At 43.6% G+C, this 16,751-nt stretch overlaps 1 protein-coding gene across 2 annotated transcripts in view; it reads right to left on the bottom strand.

Moving 5' to 3' along the window:
* The window catches only part of XPO6 (exportin 6), a 107,029-nt gene that overhangs the window by 62,149 nt on the left and 28,129 nt on the right, over positions 1-16,751 (bottom strand). For both annotated transcript variants that reach the window (XM_027528165.1, XM_027528164.1), the window contains exons 2-5: positions 8,238-8,328; positions 5,119-5,231; positions 3,958-4,155; positions 398-557 (exon numbers count right to left, since the gene is read on the bottom strand). In XM_027528165.1, coding sequence (XP_027383966.1) covers positions 398-557; positions 3,958-4,155; positions 5,119-5,231; positions 8,238-8,328 — 562 coding nt within the window. The remainder of the gene's footprint in view (positions 1-397; positions 558-3,957; positions 4,156-5,118; positions 5,232-8,237; positions 8,329-16,751) is intronic.

Genomic DNA, 16,751 nt, shown 5'->3' with positions numbered 1-16,751 from the left:
CTGCTCCGTATTTGAAACGTTCACATCTTCCTCCTCCAACTTCTAGTGATTTAAACTCAAATTGTCTTAAATAAAGTGCCTGCCACCTGCCTTACTTTTAATGCAGTCATCAGTATTTCAGTCACCTTCCCATGACCCGGTCTGTATCTCATTAATCACAGCTATCATCAAGTTCAAATAACCGGAGACTTTAAAAGGAAAATAAATTACAAACATTTTTTTTTAGTTCCTCCCATGTGCCAGACACTGGGCTGGGTGCTGGGACTACGGCATCACATTCTTTCTGTCTTCACGCTCCGTCTCGGTAATAGCTAAAGCTCAAGAACTCTGAGTTCCAGGGCCACACTCGGGCGTCTGCAGGCAGAACTCTGCCTCCTGGCGCCACCCAGCCACTCACCTGTCAGCAGCCCGAGCACCGTCTGCACCTGGTCCAGCAGGAGCTTCCGCAGCTCCTCCTTCCGAGCCACGCTGAGGTCCTCACGGGGACAAGCCAACTCTTCCGAAGTTGTCTTCAACATGATCAGCCCGAGGGGAGTTGTCACGGGGGACTGGATCAACTGCCAGGAAAAAGTCAGCTCTGAGCAGAGTGTCTGGCTAATTAAGGCACAAAGAAGGCTAACTAATGGTAAACCAGCTAAGTACAGTTGTTCCTTGGTATCCTCAGGGGGCTGGTTTCAGGACCCCTGTGGATACTAAGACAAAAAAAACAATCTTTCAGATGGTTTAATCAGAAGATGGTATAATGGTGAAGTTGATTCCAGAACCAGTTTGATCTTGTTTACTCATACCTGAAGAAATTTATCATCATTATCAGAAATGTCAGCAATGGAGCACCAATGGTTTTTGACATGGCTTTCATGCCTCTGACTGGTTGTCATGCAAGGATAAGCAGAGAATAAGACAACTGGAAAGAATTTTAAAGATCACTTAGTCCAATTCTCACATTTTACAAAGAAAGAAATGGAGTCTCACAAAAGTGGCAGGAGTTGATAAAGTCAAGGTAATTTGGAACAAAAATCACCACCTCCTGGTTCAGTGTCCCTTCCACAAAGGGGTGTTTCGAAGCCATGAGGACTGCAACAGGTGAAAGGAGTCATTTATGAAGGGTGGGCAGAGGGAGGTAGTGGGGAAGAGAGGAAGACAGCTACCCTTTTGGAATCCCCATGAGCACCTGACCGAAAAGGGCTCTTCCAAATTCTCATTTACAATCATTAATTAAATCTCATGGGCAGACAGGTAATGTCTGTTCTTCATCAAAGGAAATGATCCTGCAGGCACTGTCTCGCGCCAGGGGTCATCCTCATTGCTGCCAACAAGACTCGGCTCTCTGTCTGCCTCACGTTCCATTGCTGCTTCACACAAGACACACCACTGACCAACCCACAAAGGCAACCGCTCAGACCCCCCGCTTCCGGGTCCTTTCCATCTCCGTGGACTTCCTGGCTCCCTCTTAGAGAACATGGAGAGTAACCACAAGTTCTTTCCAACTTGGAGAGAAGGCAAGTGTGTCAGAGAGCCAGCAAGCCTCTCGCCTCTTAAGCCCCAACTCCAGGCTCCTGCCTGCTGCCCTCCTCAGGTCTTTTGCACGGTTATTCCCTCTGCCTACAACACTGTTCCTGTTCCCTGGATGCCTACATGACTCCCTCCATCACCTCCACTCAGGTTTCTGCTCAGATGTCTGCTTCACAGAAACGGCTTTCAGGATTATCCCTCTAAATAATACCCCTGATATTTCCTCCTCTTCACCCGATATTTAGTTTGTGCACAATACTTTTATTAACTACCTGAAAGAAGTTATTTGCTTATTATTTGCTTATTGCTTACTGACACTTCCCCCTTGGGATTATAAACTCCATGAAGGTGGCTATTTGTTCACTACTATATCCCCCCATCGGAGAAGGCAATGGCACCCCACTCCAGTACTCTTGCCTGGAAAATCCCATGGATGGAGGAGCCTGGTAGGCTGCAGTCCATGGGGTCACTAAGAGTCGGACATGACTGAACGACTTCCCTTTCATGCACTGGAGAAGGAAATGGCAACCCACTCCAGTGTTCTTGCCTGGAGAATCCCAGGGATGGGGGAGCCTGGTGGGCTGCCATCTCTGGGGTCGCACAGAGTCGGACATGACTGAAGCGACTTAGCAGCAGCAGCAGCATATCCCCTCATGACGTGCTTAGTTATTCGTATTGATACGTGGCTGGTATTCAGAAAACAGTTTACTAAATGCATGCATCTGGATGTTCCTAGTGGTCCAGTGGTTAATAATCTGCCTGCCAACGCAGAGGACACAGGTTCGATTCCTGTTTCGGGAAGATTCCCACATGCTGTGGGGCAACTAAGCCCATGTGCCACAACTACAGAAGCCCAAACAGCCTAGAGCCCGTGCTCGGTAATAAGAGAAGCCACGGCAATGAGGAGCCCACACATCGTCACCTAGAGAGAAGGCCTCACTCACTGCAACCAGAGAAAGCCTACATGCAGCAACAAAGACCAAAAATAAAACGTTAAATGCTAATCTCAGAAAAAAAATTTTAACCGATGCATGAATTTTCTTTACAATATCAATGCAATAAATCTCTAGACACATGAATCACCATACAAAACAAAATAGTACTGAGTGAAGAACTGCTGTGCCACTTTGAGAGGCAATCTGAGAAAAGCAAGATGGATGCTGCTGCTGTTTTTTTTAATTGCTGTATCATTCAAATGGTTTGTAGGGAGAAGCAGTCAAACATTAGAAAGTGCTACTGTTCAGGAAAATTCTGAACCTGTAGTCACTGAGACTGTAACCAATTTTCAAAGACTGTTATTGCTATAATCTGTACATGATACCCATTTTCTGCACACCCAAGACTGCCTCAATAATATAAAAACACTTCCAACTTTATCACAGGAGTCAAAGAATGAAAGCATCTCCCCCTTGGCTTTTAGGGCCCATCTATTCCCTGATGATTTCCAAATCCTGAACCCAGATCCACATTTCCTAATGTCTCACTTGATGGACGCAGAAGCAACATACAAATCTTAAATGTATTCTCTGCGAAACTGAACACACCATCTTCTACCCAAACCCATTTCCTCCTCCTCCATCCCTGGCCTGGAAAATCTACCATCTGAGCCAGAAACCTGGAAGGCAGTCTAGCTTCCTCCTCCCCCCATCCTCACAACCCAGTCCCTGCCCAAAGCCTCGTGATTCCGCCTCCTCCGCTCCCCACCAAGGTTCACCAGGCAAGCCCCAGCTCGGCTGAGGCCCCTCAGTTCACTCGATGTCTCCAGCAGCAGCCTTCCTAGCCTCCATTCCTACTTCGCCCTTCTGCCACCCAGAGTTCACACTGTTGCTAGAACCGTCACTCCAGCATAAAACTGTGACCACATTGTCTCCCTTTTCCAAACTTTTCCTCAGTCCTCAAGAAAGGACTGTGAATCAAACACCGATGCCCTCTGCGAGAGCAAGGCCCTTCCTGCCCTGGCCCTGCCCATCAGCCCAGCCTCTAATTCTACCACTTCACCACCTCGCATCACCAGCAACACTGGAAACTCAACACTCAGCTCCATGAGTCTAAATGCCGTGTCACCACCACACTCTGCATACTCCACTGCTGTCGTTACATATTGTGGGGTAATTATTACTTGCACAGCAATCTTCCCACTAAACTATAACTTCATCCTGGCACCCAACACCTAGAGCGGCACCCAACAGGGCTTCCAATATTTGCTGGACAAAATTTCACGAGAGGTTAGCACAGCAATTGGGGCTCCCCATCCCCCACCTTCTCCACTACACCAATGTACAACCCATCTGGAGAACAAAGCTTAAGGGAATGAGCTAATCAATCCCACAGAGCCCTCACCACTGCAGGTCTAAAAAAGTCTTAAAATGCCTCTTCCAGACAGAAACGAATCACTCCTACAAACAAATTATTTGCAAGATCAAGTTTCCCTAAGTATCTCCTTACCTGTAAAATGTTAGTAAAAAAGTCATGGTAGAACATGGGCCAATCTTGACGGCCAATGTCAACAATCACTTTGCAGAGCTTATTCCGGATGAAGTAAGGTAAGGTTTTGTGGTGAGCCAAGAGGAGTTTGGGCAGGCAGCTACGGATTTCCATCTTATCCTGAGATGGGACCCCAAGCCACATTTTATTGATCAGGTTCTGAAAAACAAGCACACGTCTTTTAAGTTAACAATCTACTGCTGGCTAAGTGGGAAAGAATCCACCTGCCAATGCAGGAGACGCAAGTTCAATCCCTGGGTCGGGAAGATCCCCTGGAGCCAGAAACGGCAACCTACTCAAGTATTCTTGCCTGGGAAATCCCACGGAAAGAGGAGCCTGACAGGCTACACTCCATGGGGTCGCAAGAGTTGGACACGACTTAGCAACTAACACAGAAAAAACTGACTTTCATCCCACAGCAGCTGTCTCCCTCAAACAAGAAACTCGGCTTTCAAACAAAGGCTTGGAGCAATTTGGCAATGACAATAATAAAATATTCAAATTCTATGATACAACAACTTCATTTCTGGGAAAACTGGCAACATAATCTAATGGAAACAAAAAAGGGCAGGTACAAAAACTTTCGATTACACTATTGTCTCTGTTAAAAACAACGGCAGAAACAACTGTAGCGTGGGGGCAGGAGAACGGTTTGGTGAGTAAAGGCGCGATCGCTTACAGGAACATCACATAAAGGCAAGTGCAGGGAGGGAGGGGCCAGTGCACGTGGCATGAGCAATGTGATCTATAACTACATTTTTTTTAAAAAGTATGCACTGGAAGACAATGATTGGAAGAGAGTCGACATAAATGAAGATTTCTGTGGTTGGGATGGTATAATGGTAACATTCCTCCTCCCAAACTGCTTTTCTTTCATTATCTCTTTTAAATAATAACAGGGAAGAGAAAATTATATGTTACGACAGAAGACCTCCCAACCTTACCCCATCTTACCTTCTGGAATCAAGGAGAGAGAATCCTGACAAAGGCAGCACGTGGGAAGAAGTCCCTGCGCTTATTCCCCAACCATGTACACATCAAAAGTGAAGTCCAGCGCCAAGGACAAGGCAATGTGACTACAAAATACTCTTCAGAATAGTATAGAAGTATCTGACAACTTACCTCAAAAACCGTTAAACTGTACATCATTACATAGTCGTTCCTAGTGCTGGAGAGAAAATACAGGCAGAATCTCCAGGCTCCTATTTGCTGAGCAAAGTTATTAAGAAGTTCCTCTGGAAAAGTTAAATAGCAACAAAAAAAGCTATGAAAATACATGAAATTAATACAAGGCTGGGTTGTCCTATTATTTTTTTAAATGCCTCTCTCCACACAAAGCAATGACACCAAAAAAAAACAAAAAAAACAAAAAACTACAATATCCAGCTGACTCTTTAAGATAGAAAGGACAAAGCATACAATATTTTTCTGACCCTAAGGTGACCATGAACACTGAGTCTAAAATACCAATAAATAACCTAGCTATGGACACTTTCTTAGGCAGAGAAACTTTCACTGTTGAAGTGCTTAACCTAGTGAGCGGATAGATAACTGTAAGAATATCATTTTTGCCTTATAAATGATGGCTGATTGGTAACTTACTTCCTCTGGGGTACAGCTATACACACATATATCTAGATAGATAGAAAGATAGATTAAGATAGATATATCCACGCCACTCACTCAACACTATTCTTACATACAATTACACACACACAATGACAGCTAGAATAAGAAAAGAAAAATTAAGACTAATGTTATAAATACAGGACTGGAAAAAATGGAAGAGAATTCAAGATGGCTAACTCCCTTCATGTGAGTTGGTTTTATTTTAAAACACCACCCAAAGAGTTGGAAGTCGGTAAATAAAGAGTAGCAACCATGGGAGTTTCCAGGAACCCTGTCTACCTCAAATCACTTGGAAATGGTTTTCTTCCTCCTGAGGCTGCTGGACAGACAGCACCATTAAGAGTCTATCACCGTGCTTCGAGACATGCTGCCCATAAGTCATATTTTATGCTGTGTGTGTCATAAAATATAACACAAAGTGGGTAAAAATACAAAGGCTATGATCCCGAGAGATTCTCAAAATCCCCTGGAAAAGCAGCAAGCACAGCAGTCCATCCTGATCCTACAGTCACTGCTCTGCCAGCGCCCCACCACTGAGGCTAAATGCACCAGGGCAGTCTCATTACAAATCCCAGAGAAGCAAGCGTATGGTGCCTTCTTACAATAATCAGGCAAACCTTCCATGTACCCCAGAGGTGAAGTCCAACCAGAGACAATAACCTCTGACTGGAAATGAGGAGCTCTGGGCTCTGTTCTAGACTCTATCCCTAACCCGCTGAGTCTAAGCCCAAGTGAATCCCTGCTCCTCATTGATGCTTCAGCCTTCTCCACTTTTAAAAATGACCAATCTGTCTCCAGAGGCTCCCTGCTATCAGCTCTGTCTCTAGAGCACTAATAACACATTTCTGGTGGAGGATCGGTGGGGCCCCTATAATAAAAGGTCTCCCTCCTTTTCCCCACCTAGCGTGGAAAGACTGTAATTTATTCTAAGATATCAATAAAGAAGCAAGAAGTGGTTGCAGCCCACACACTCAAATAAAGCTACGGAGACTAGGTACAAAGAGAACTGAACTAAGGCATGCCTGTTACTGAGCCCCCGGATTCCCTTTAGCCAGCATTTAAATTAGACATTTGTAGCATCTGGTTATTTAAAACTACTTTAAAATCAGATTAGAATACAAACATGCTAAAATGATACCACTTTTAATGCATGAACACTGAAGATGAATAACATTTGCACTGCAAACTGAAATTTAAGAGAAAAACAAAAACATGTCCATTATAAGCTAAAAACAGGACTACAGAGAAATCTGTGTTGGAATATATAACAGATTGATTTAAGGGAAAGATCCTTCACCTCCTTTGGTAAAAATCACCAATGATGTTTTTACTGTAAGGTACTTTGGTAGCATAAAACTAATAAGGGGCTCACTCTGGGAGCAGGAGTTGCATCAACACAACTGAGTAATAAGGGAACCTAGGGGAGCAAGCAAAGGGGGTCTTCTGAGCCAGGTGCCTGACCATCCACTGGGCCCAGCTTCTGTCAGTATCCCCCACTGATAAATGCTCTGGTTCCCTATAGCACACTCCCTTAGAGGAGAAAGGCATATATATACAGGGGAGGTCCAAAAGAGACCACCTCGTTTAAAATGAAAAGCGATAAGAAGGTGCATCTCCCAGGAGCTGATGTGATGCTCAAAGGATGCTGCAGCCAAAGCTTCACTGACTGGCCACCTGAAAATCCTAACCCTAATCAAGCTTTGGACCAAAGGCAGAAATCGGCCATACCACTGAGCTGGCTAACATAACTTAGAGAAGCCACATGGGCCAGAGAAATGGCTCTACAGAGTCCTGCAGACACAGAAAAAGGCCTCCAAGGAAGTGAAAGCAATGAAGGTCAGTGCAGAGCAGCCAGACATGCAGGGGCAGGCCTGCCGGTTTGGATCAGGAAAAACAGTTTTCATCTTCAAGTTCAGGACTTGGAGACACAGAGAGAAAGACTACTCTAGGACCAAAGTACAGCATGGCTCTGAAGCAGAGATCTCACACTTGAATACCCTTCTAATGTACAGCATGCTTTAATGAATATCGTGCATGTAGATGAATATAAAATTTAGAGAGGTTCTAGAAGGCGCTGAGATTCCCAGAAGACCTGAAGTTATCATACGTACATCTCTCTGTTGTTTGAAGCTTTTGTTCAACAAAAGTTGCAGAAGGAGAGGAATAACAGTGGCGATAAGGAAAAAGCAAGAACTGGAGGTAACACCCGTTAAAGGATCTCTGGGCACTAGGTAAGATTTCAGCTAGACTTCTACACACCAAAAGTATGATTGTTTTAATGCTTTTTATGAGATTTTTTTTTAATTAAGTCACAGACTTCTTGTAAAAGTTCAACACTGCTGAAATCAAGAGCAAAGCAGGAGAAAGGGTTTCCACATATGGCCAAAGGAAAGAAAATCCATCATTCTGGATTAAAGTGGGCTCTGCTGACTACATCCATTGCAGCTAGGTTTATAGATCCCACCAGTCACTGACCAGCAGGACTGGAGCAAAAACAAGCCAGAACTCAAGGGGAAAGATTCAGGCTTGACCAGTCGAGAGTACCAACTCCTTCCTGCCCTCTGGGGTCTGTTCGTTATAAATGACTCTTTACAATTCAACACTCCACTTACCTATCTCACGTTTCCTTTCATTGGTTGTACAGTCATGGAAAAACTCTGTCATCAGACTTTCCAATGCCCTGAGAGAGGCTTCTTCAGATGCCTAACAAAGGAATTTGAAAAAAAAATCAGCAACTGTATTTTCAGTTCTATGCTCCTCAGTTCCGTCCAGGTCACATTCAACAGTCATAGTAATTTACTTCCTCAAAACATCTTGTCAACATTCTTCAGATGCATGATATAAGCCAGAAAAATTGCAGGGAATTTCCCACTTGGCTCAGTGCCCAAAGCTTTAGAATACTGTATATATTCATACTACTGTGCAATTAATTTTCAATTATTTATGCCTAGGAAAAAGGGAGCAATAATTTAAAATTTAATTCTGGAAACATATTAAAAGCAAATTAACAGTCCCTGATTTATTTTAGACTGAACAGGTAGAGTGAAGAGATTCAGGGAGGTTAGGGTGCTTTATAGACTATCCGTCAACAATATATCTGCCCCATGTCTGAATTGCGTGTGTTAGTGACAGTTGCTCAGTTGCGTCCAACTCTTTGAGACTCCATGGACTGTAGCCCGCCATGTTCCTCTGTCCATGAAATTCTCCAGGCAAGAATACTAGAGTAGGTAGCCATTCCCTTCTCCAGGGGATGTTCCTGACCCAGGACTCAAACCTGGGTCTCCCTCATTGCAGGTGGATTCTTTACCGTAATATGAGCCACCAGAGACTACTGGCCATATTCTGACTCAGAACAACTGTCGTCAAACTGCCGCATGGATTTCTGGGGGTTTTCAAAGGGACTTCAGGAGCCAAACATGATCCCTCAACTCTCAATCTCACATGAGCCGCCAACAGAGATTAAGGTGCAGCTAAGAGCCAAGCAGAGCAAGGACTCAAAATAAGAGCACCTCCCAACTACAGACCCGCAGAGAGCCCTACTCTCAACTGAACCACTCCAGTGGAGAATGAGAAGAGAGGGGCCCGAGGCTCCCCCAGGGCTCCTCCTCTCCCTTTTCCATGCGGAACCCCAAACCCACTTCCTCTTCTCTTACTGAAGGCAGGAACATCAAGCACAGCAATGAACTTGAGTCTACACTCCTCACATAACCAGTCTACGACAAGGTGAGAGCTGGCAGGCCCTTTGTGAATCTTCACTGGCATTAATCTACCATGAGATGATCAGGAGACTACAGCAGTTTTGATTTCTTAATCGTCTATTAATTTCCTCCTTTCCACCCACCTTTCCCATATCCTCTCCACTACCTCCAGAGTGAGAGCTGACCATTAAAACTGCATTTTAAGGGAACTTTCCTGGTGGTCCAGTGGTAAAGAATACACCTTGCAATGCAGGGAACACAGGTTTGATCCCTAGTCAGGGAACTAAGATTCTGCTGCCAGCCCTTGGGTCGCCAACTACTGAGCCCATGGGCTCTGGAGCCCTTGTATCACAACTAGAGAGTCTGTGCGCCACGACAGAAGATCCCGCCTGCCGCAAATAAGACCCATCACAGCCAAACAAATAAACAGATATTTGTCTAAAAACTGCATTTAAAACAAGTCCACATTCAAATGTGTCATGTATCAAACTGTAGTATTAGCAGGGGCCTCTACTTGGTAACTGGCTTTGGAGGAGACTGAGGAACTCGGGCCATTTCTGTGGGTGAACCAGCACTTCTTAGGACTGGTACTAATGATACAGGCTGAATCAGGCTGTATCAGCCCATCTACACCAACCAGCACATGTAAACACGCCGTACAGCACACGGGGCCACGTTCAAGCAGTGCCAGGCACAGCTGTCCCTCCCGCGCTGTGGGCATGGTGACAGCCATGCAGTGAGAGCGCAACTCTGACACGTGGAGTGATGGACTACTGCTCAACAGTTCCAGCACTTGCGAATCTGAAGGGCTTTCTTATCTGAATTTCACGGTAAGTATTAGCCCTCCATTCCTTTTTCAAACCAATACATCAGTTCAACCAAGAAAAATTACTGGATTGCAAGCTGCTTAATTCTAAACTACACAATTTTTTAACACAGAAATAACCAGAATGTGCAACAAAAATAAGACTGCAATGTGTGTGTGTGTGTGTGTGTGTGTGTGTGTGTGTGCTGATCAAAACGGCCTCGCTGTTCTTACTGGCAGATTTTCTAAGTGTTATAAATTCAAATTTCAAAATGAATTTATATAAATAAAAGAATGCTTTGGTCTGCTTCACAGATCAATTTGGTGTGCCATTTCATCTGAAAAAATGATTTTCTGTTTTTAAAAGTTTGTGAGAAGATTTGAAAGAACCAAAGGAAAATCTATGTTAAAGTAACTTTTTGGCAAAAAAAAAAAAAAATAACCATAAATCAAGACATATTTCTTGAACTAAAAAAAGCCAGCTATTTAGCTAAAATAAATCAATAGTTTTCCGGAGCCAAAATAAGTTCCTGAACACTAAAGACACATCTTCAAGTCACACCTGCTTCACAAGTGATTCTTTACTTTTTGGCCGAAGCATGCAGCTTGTGGGGTCTTTACCAGGGATAAAACCTGGGCCTCCTGCAGTGGAAGCGTGGAGTCTTAACCACTGGACCACCAGGGAATCCCTCCACAACTTATTCTTACAGTGAACCACACCAGCGTAGACTAGAAAAAACTTGAACTCATCACATTCCGGCTGTCAAGGTTTATTTCAGATGGGTTCTTGAGGCAGAAGTTCATAAACTTGACAATCACTGGCCATATATCAAAGGCTGCTGAAGCAAGTTTCTGCCTCCACAGAAAATCCATCTCTGTCTCCACTCCAGTCCCATCACACCCACCCTCCTCACAGCTCCAACCCAAGAAGCTAACACTCCCACAGAAAGGGGAAAGATGAGCACCCACCAAACCATAGCATGTGCTTCTTATCTAATGACGGTCGCTATATGAAAACGGAAACCTCCAAAACCTAGTAACCCAGTGCCGTCACCGGGAATTTCTCAACAAGGACAAATAACGTGCTGCCTGCATTTTCAATCACTTTTCTAACTGCAAAAGGGATACCTACTCTACAGAGTGTTAAGGGGATCAAATGAAACGCTCCATGTTAAGCTGCTGGGTAAACTCCTAGGAGCTATCTAATTCCCAGTATGCCTGCTATCGTTTTTATTTAGTCCCAGATACCAAATGAAAGCAGACCAAAGCAAAACAACATAAGTATTCAGGCCTCCTGTGAAACTGGAGATTCATGCCCTAAGGGGTTTGTCCCAAACATATTTAATTTAGTGGGGCTTTTCTAACTGGATTTCAAAACGCAACTATTTTGAGGGGAAGGAAAGGAGGTTGAGACTTTACTAGGGTCACACAGTCAGAACAGAGATATAAAGGATAACATTCAAGACCTGCAAATGATTGAAGGGATATTGGAGACCTATCCCTAACTGGCAAGATGGCCAGTGGACCCCTTGCCAGTTGTTTTAAGCAGGTGGTGAAGCCAGAATTCAGACAGCAATGGGTTAAGAAATTAGTGAAGAGGAACTCAAAAGCCTCTTGATGAAAGTGAAAGTGGAGAATGAAAAAGTTGGCTTAAAGCTCAACATTCAGAAAACGAAGATCATGGCATCCGGTCCCACCACTTCATGGGAAATAGATGGGGAAACAGTGGAAACCGTGTCAGACTTTATTTTTCTGGGCTCCAAAATCACTGCAGATGGTGACTGCAGCCATGAAATTAAAAGACGCTTACTCCTTGGAAGGAAAGTCATGACCAACCCAGACAGCATATTCAAAAGCAGAGACATTACTTTGCCAACAAAGGTTCACCTAGTCAAGGCTATGGTTTTTCCTGTGGTCATATACGGATGTGAGAGTTGGACTGTGAAGAAGGCTGAGTGCCAAAGAATTGATGCTTTTGAACTGTGGTGTTGGAGAAGATTCTTGAGAGTCCCTTGGACTGCAAGGAGATCCAACCAGTCCATTCTGAAGGAGATCAGCCCTGGGATTTCTTTGGAAGGAATAATGCTAAAGCTGAAACTCCAGTACTCTGGCCACCTCATGTGAAGAGCTGACTCATTGGAAAAGACTCTGATGCTGGGAGAGATTGGGGGCAGGAGGAGAAGGGGACGACAGAGGATGAGATGGCTGGATGGCATCACTGACTCGATGGATGTGAGTCTGGGTGAACTCCGGGAGTTGGTGAGGGACAGGGAGGCCTGGCGTGCTGCGATTCATGGGGTCGCAAAGAGTCGCACACGACTGAGCAACTGATCTGATCTGATCTGAAGCATATGAGACTACACTTTCAAGTAATAAAAGGACAAAGAAATAAAACTAAGCACCCTGATGTGCTAGGAAGAGAGGTTTCAATTCCCAAAGGCTATTCAAGCACTGCACTGATTAACCGACGAAGAACATTCAGAATTCAGACACACCTGACTGCTTCCCATCCTGGACACAATTTAAGACCCAGATCTTAACAGAACAAAAAAACGAGGTCAGCTAAAAACCAAGCAAGGCACATTCCACACACAATAAAATTTCAGTTACATGCAGGTATAAAATATAAGAGGTAAAACAATAAAGCTTCTAGAAAATATAGATCATCCTCATGACCCCGGGGTAGGGAAAAAACTGTTGAAAACACTAAACACAAAGAAAAAGACTGGTAAATGGAAATGGTCATCAAATGGCACCATCAAGAGAGTGTAAAACAAAGCCACAAAATGGAAAAAGATATCATCAATATGGGTAACAGCATAAAATAACTGCTACAAATCAATCAGGAAAAGATAAATGACTCAATTTTTTTCAACAGGCTAACAGTTATAAAAGAGGATACTCCAAAAGCTGATACATAGAACAAGTACTCAACCTCATTAGTCATCATAGAAATGTAAATTAAAAACAATATAATGCCACAAATCTATTAAAACGGCTAAAGTTTAAAAGACAGTAACAGGTAGTGCTGAAGATGCTGCTGGTGGGACTATAAACCGGTATAACCATTTTGGAAAATGAACACATGCATACTTTATGACCCTGTAATTCTACTCCTTGACAATATAGCCAACAGAAATTTGTACCCCACGAAATGTACACAAATGTTCACAATACCACTATTCATAATATCCAAAGAGTCCAAAGAACCCGATGTCCACCACTAGTGGGATTGATAAGTTGTGGTTTATTCATCAGGAAGATGTTATAACAGTAGAAACGAATGAATATTGCTTCATACAACAACATGGGTGAGTTTCACAAACAAAGCTGAATGAAAGAAGCCAAGATGCATCCAACCTTCATTATTTGTTTTATGCTAACTTTTAAAAATGAGCAAAACAAATCCATGGTGTTACAGAATGCATGCGTGCTCAGTCGCGTCCGACTCTGCGACCCCATCAACGATAGCCTGCCAGGCTTCTCTGTCCATGGAATTTTCCAGGCAAGAATACTGGAGTGGGTTGCCATTTGCTCCTCCAGGGGATCTTCCCAACCCAGGGATCGAACCCATGTCTACTGCGTCTCCTGCATTAGCAGGCAGGTTCTTTACCACTGAGCCACCTGGGAAGCCCTATAATCAGAAGAGTGATTATTAGCCTTTGGGGAGGAGGGATTCTGGGATGCTGGTAATATTCTATTTTCTCGACCTGAAAGTTATAAAAGGATGACTGCTTCATGCACTTGGTAAGTACATACACACAAGTCTTGAAACTTAAAAGGAATACTTATTTTTAACATTCAGGTTGGTGTCTGCAGACTCTGATTTTAGAAACTGTGTTTTTTCCTCTAATAGCACAATTATTAAGAGCAGTCTGGGGACCCAGAGATGAAGTCTGAGCGTGAGACTCCTAAATTCCTAAGAATCATCACCTATTTCTCCTCAAAGCTGCAAGGATGACAACAGAAAGTTACAATTCCATAAGTCTGTATTTCCCTTAGACTTCCCTCAATAGCAAATTTATACAGGATGGTGAATTAAATGTGGCTCATAATACACTCGTGGAGACCTATGTACATATCTAAAAAAATCTTTTCTGTCCCAGAAAGAGTTAAAATCTGCCAAGTGGAGCTTTCAACTGTTCCTGCCTTAACTTTATCTGCTTTTTTATGGCACTGCTCATGGTCTAGCAATTCAGAGACTATATGACTGATTTATTTATTAAGTCAACCAAGACTCACAATTACCTAACAACTTACAAAAAAAATTGAGAGAAGGGGAAGGTCCACATAATTTGAAATCTTCTGACTCTTCCCCACTTCCACTTCTACCAGGCCCTAACCCCCTCCTGCCTAGATTAGTGGAACTTTTTACCTAGTCATCCTGATGTCAGCTTTCCCAATTCCAATTCCATCTGTACTTCACTACCAGATAAATGCTTCTAAATAGCCATTTTCTGCCCCAGTTAACCTAAATCTAGCTTTCAAGAGACTTTATATCTGGACCAACTGAGATGTTCAGTTAACTCTTCAAGAAACAATCTCAATATTCACTAAGTAACGAATACTGCATTAGGTCCTTGAGATACAAAAGACTGTCCTTGACTTCCAAGAACTGGAGATGGCCTAGGGAGCCCAGGCGGGGCGGGGGGCGAGGGTAGAGACTATGGGGCCGGTGGGGGTGGCGGGGAGATGTAGAATATGATGCTTTATATCCTACAGTAGTGACATATGGATAAATAGCTTTAGGAGCCCAAACAGAACTCTGAGAGACACAAGGAAAGCTTCACAGAGATGACAAAATCCTTGGGGATTTGAAGAATGCAGACGTTTACTAGGAGGAAAGCATGCCTATGCCTGATTCACTGTTACTCAGCACAGTAAGCCGTCACTCTGGTCTGAACACTCATGGTCTCCAGAACAAACAGCTATTCCCACCCTGCATTTGCTCCTTGGTCAGGTGGCGCTAGTGGTGAAGAACTCACCTGCCAATGCAGGAGATATAAGAGACTCGAGTAGGATCTCTGGGTCAGGAAGATCCCTGAAGAGGGGCATGGCAACCCTCTCTAGTATTCTTGCCTGGAGAATCCCATGGACAGACGAGGCTGACAGGCTACAGTCCATAGGGTCACACAGGGCCAGAGAAAACTGAAGCAACTTAGCACGTACGCACAACTTAGCACGTACGCACAGCAATTCACAGTTCAACCTTCATGAAATTTCTTATGAAGTTTTCAGTACAGATCCCTCCCTTGTTTTCATCTTCTGTATTTCCTTGTAAGCGGTATCACAGAATTTTGCCCACGGCAGTGTTCTCTGCTCACTTCAGAATGGAACCATTAAAGAGCACAAGCTCTGGTGTCGGGTTCCTCGGGTTCAAATCAGAACACACCTCCACCTCGGCCTAGTTATTTAACCTGTCACTCTTTCTCCTCTTACGCACAACTGGGAATAATAAGAAAACCTAACTCATGGGGTTGTTCTGAGGATTAAAGAAAATAATCTGTGTAAAGCATGTAGTAAACATAATGCCAGGAATAAAGGAAGGAGGTGAAGTCACATCTCTACCTGTTAATAATTCATAGATGCCAGGCCTCTTCCTCTAATGAGAACATAAACTGTCTGGAAAGAGATTCTGCCCAATACGTTCCTACTTGCTGTAACAGCCGGCACGGTTGCAGTAGTAGTGTCAGTCGCTGAGTCGTCTCCGACCCCGTGGACTGTAGACCACCAGGCTCCTCTGTCTGTGGGATTCACCAGGCAAGAGTCCTGGAGTGGGTTGCCATTCCTTCTCCAGGGGATCTTCTCAACCCAGGGACAGAATCTGGGTTTCCCGCATTGCAGCCAGATTCTTTACCATCTGAGCCACAGGGAAGCCAGTATGGACTGGCACTCAAATATCTTACAGACCGAATTCAGGAGAGTAAAAGGAACAAGTAGACTGTTGATATCAGTTTTTGTTTCTCAGGAATAATGGTAATTCTTCCAAATTCAAGATACATAAAACTGTGCTTTAATTTCCCCCTTTGAAGAGCTCTGATCATAATGACTTTTGCTCACAAGCACCCAATGATTAGGTTCTGAAAACCAGGAGATTGCTAACAATTTATCGTAAAAACACTGAGACTGATAATGGATAAAACTGTGCTTTGTCTCCTAAGACAAGACACCTAGATGACAGTTTTCTCAAATCCTGATAAATCTGCAATGTTTTACCTAAGTGCCTCTAGAACACCCCTCTGTAAAGCATAACCTTTTTATAAAATTGGTACTGGGAAAAAAAAAAAATTACTCTTTCTTTAAAAGAAGGTTGTTAATCAAGCTTTTCATCACCTTTGCCAAGAGCTACATTTTGTCTGTTCTTCAATGAGGTGAATCACATGAGCCTTCTGTACTCAGGCTGATGCTTCCTTGATAGTAAACCTAAATATGAGGGCAAGCATGCAGCAGAGTCTGAGCTCAAAGACTCCTACTGCAGATCCAGAACATTTTACTACTCCAGTTGCTTCTATCTAAAGAAGGTTCTGGAGAAAAGTGATTCTATATTAACTGCTGACCAAGGTTAAAAATAAAAAGTATGCAAAAGACACCTGGTGTGTTAATAAGAGATTTCATTAGCAAAG

Source organism: Bos indicus x Bos taurus, chromosome 25 (genome assembly GCF_003369695.1).
Source record: "Bos indicus x Bos taurus breed Angus x Brahman F1 hybrid chromosome 25, Bos_hybrid_MaternalHap_v2.0, whole genome shotgun sequence".
NCBI lineage: Eukaryota > Metazoa > Chordata > Mammalia > Artiodactyla > Bovidae > Bos > Bos indicus x Bos taurus.
The sequence above is the reverse complement of the archived record's forward strand: the minus strand, read 5'-3'. Positions and strand labels throughout refer to the sequence as shown.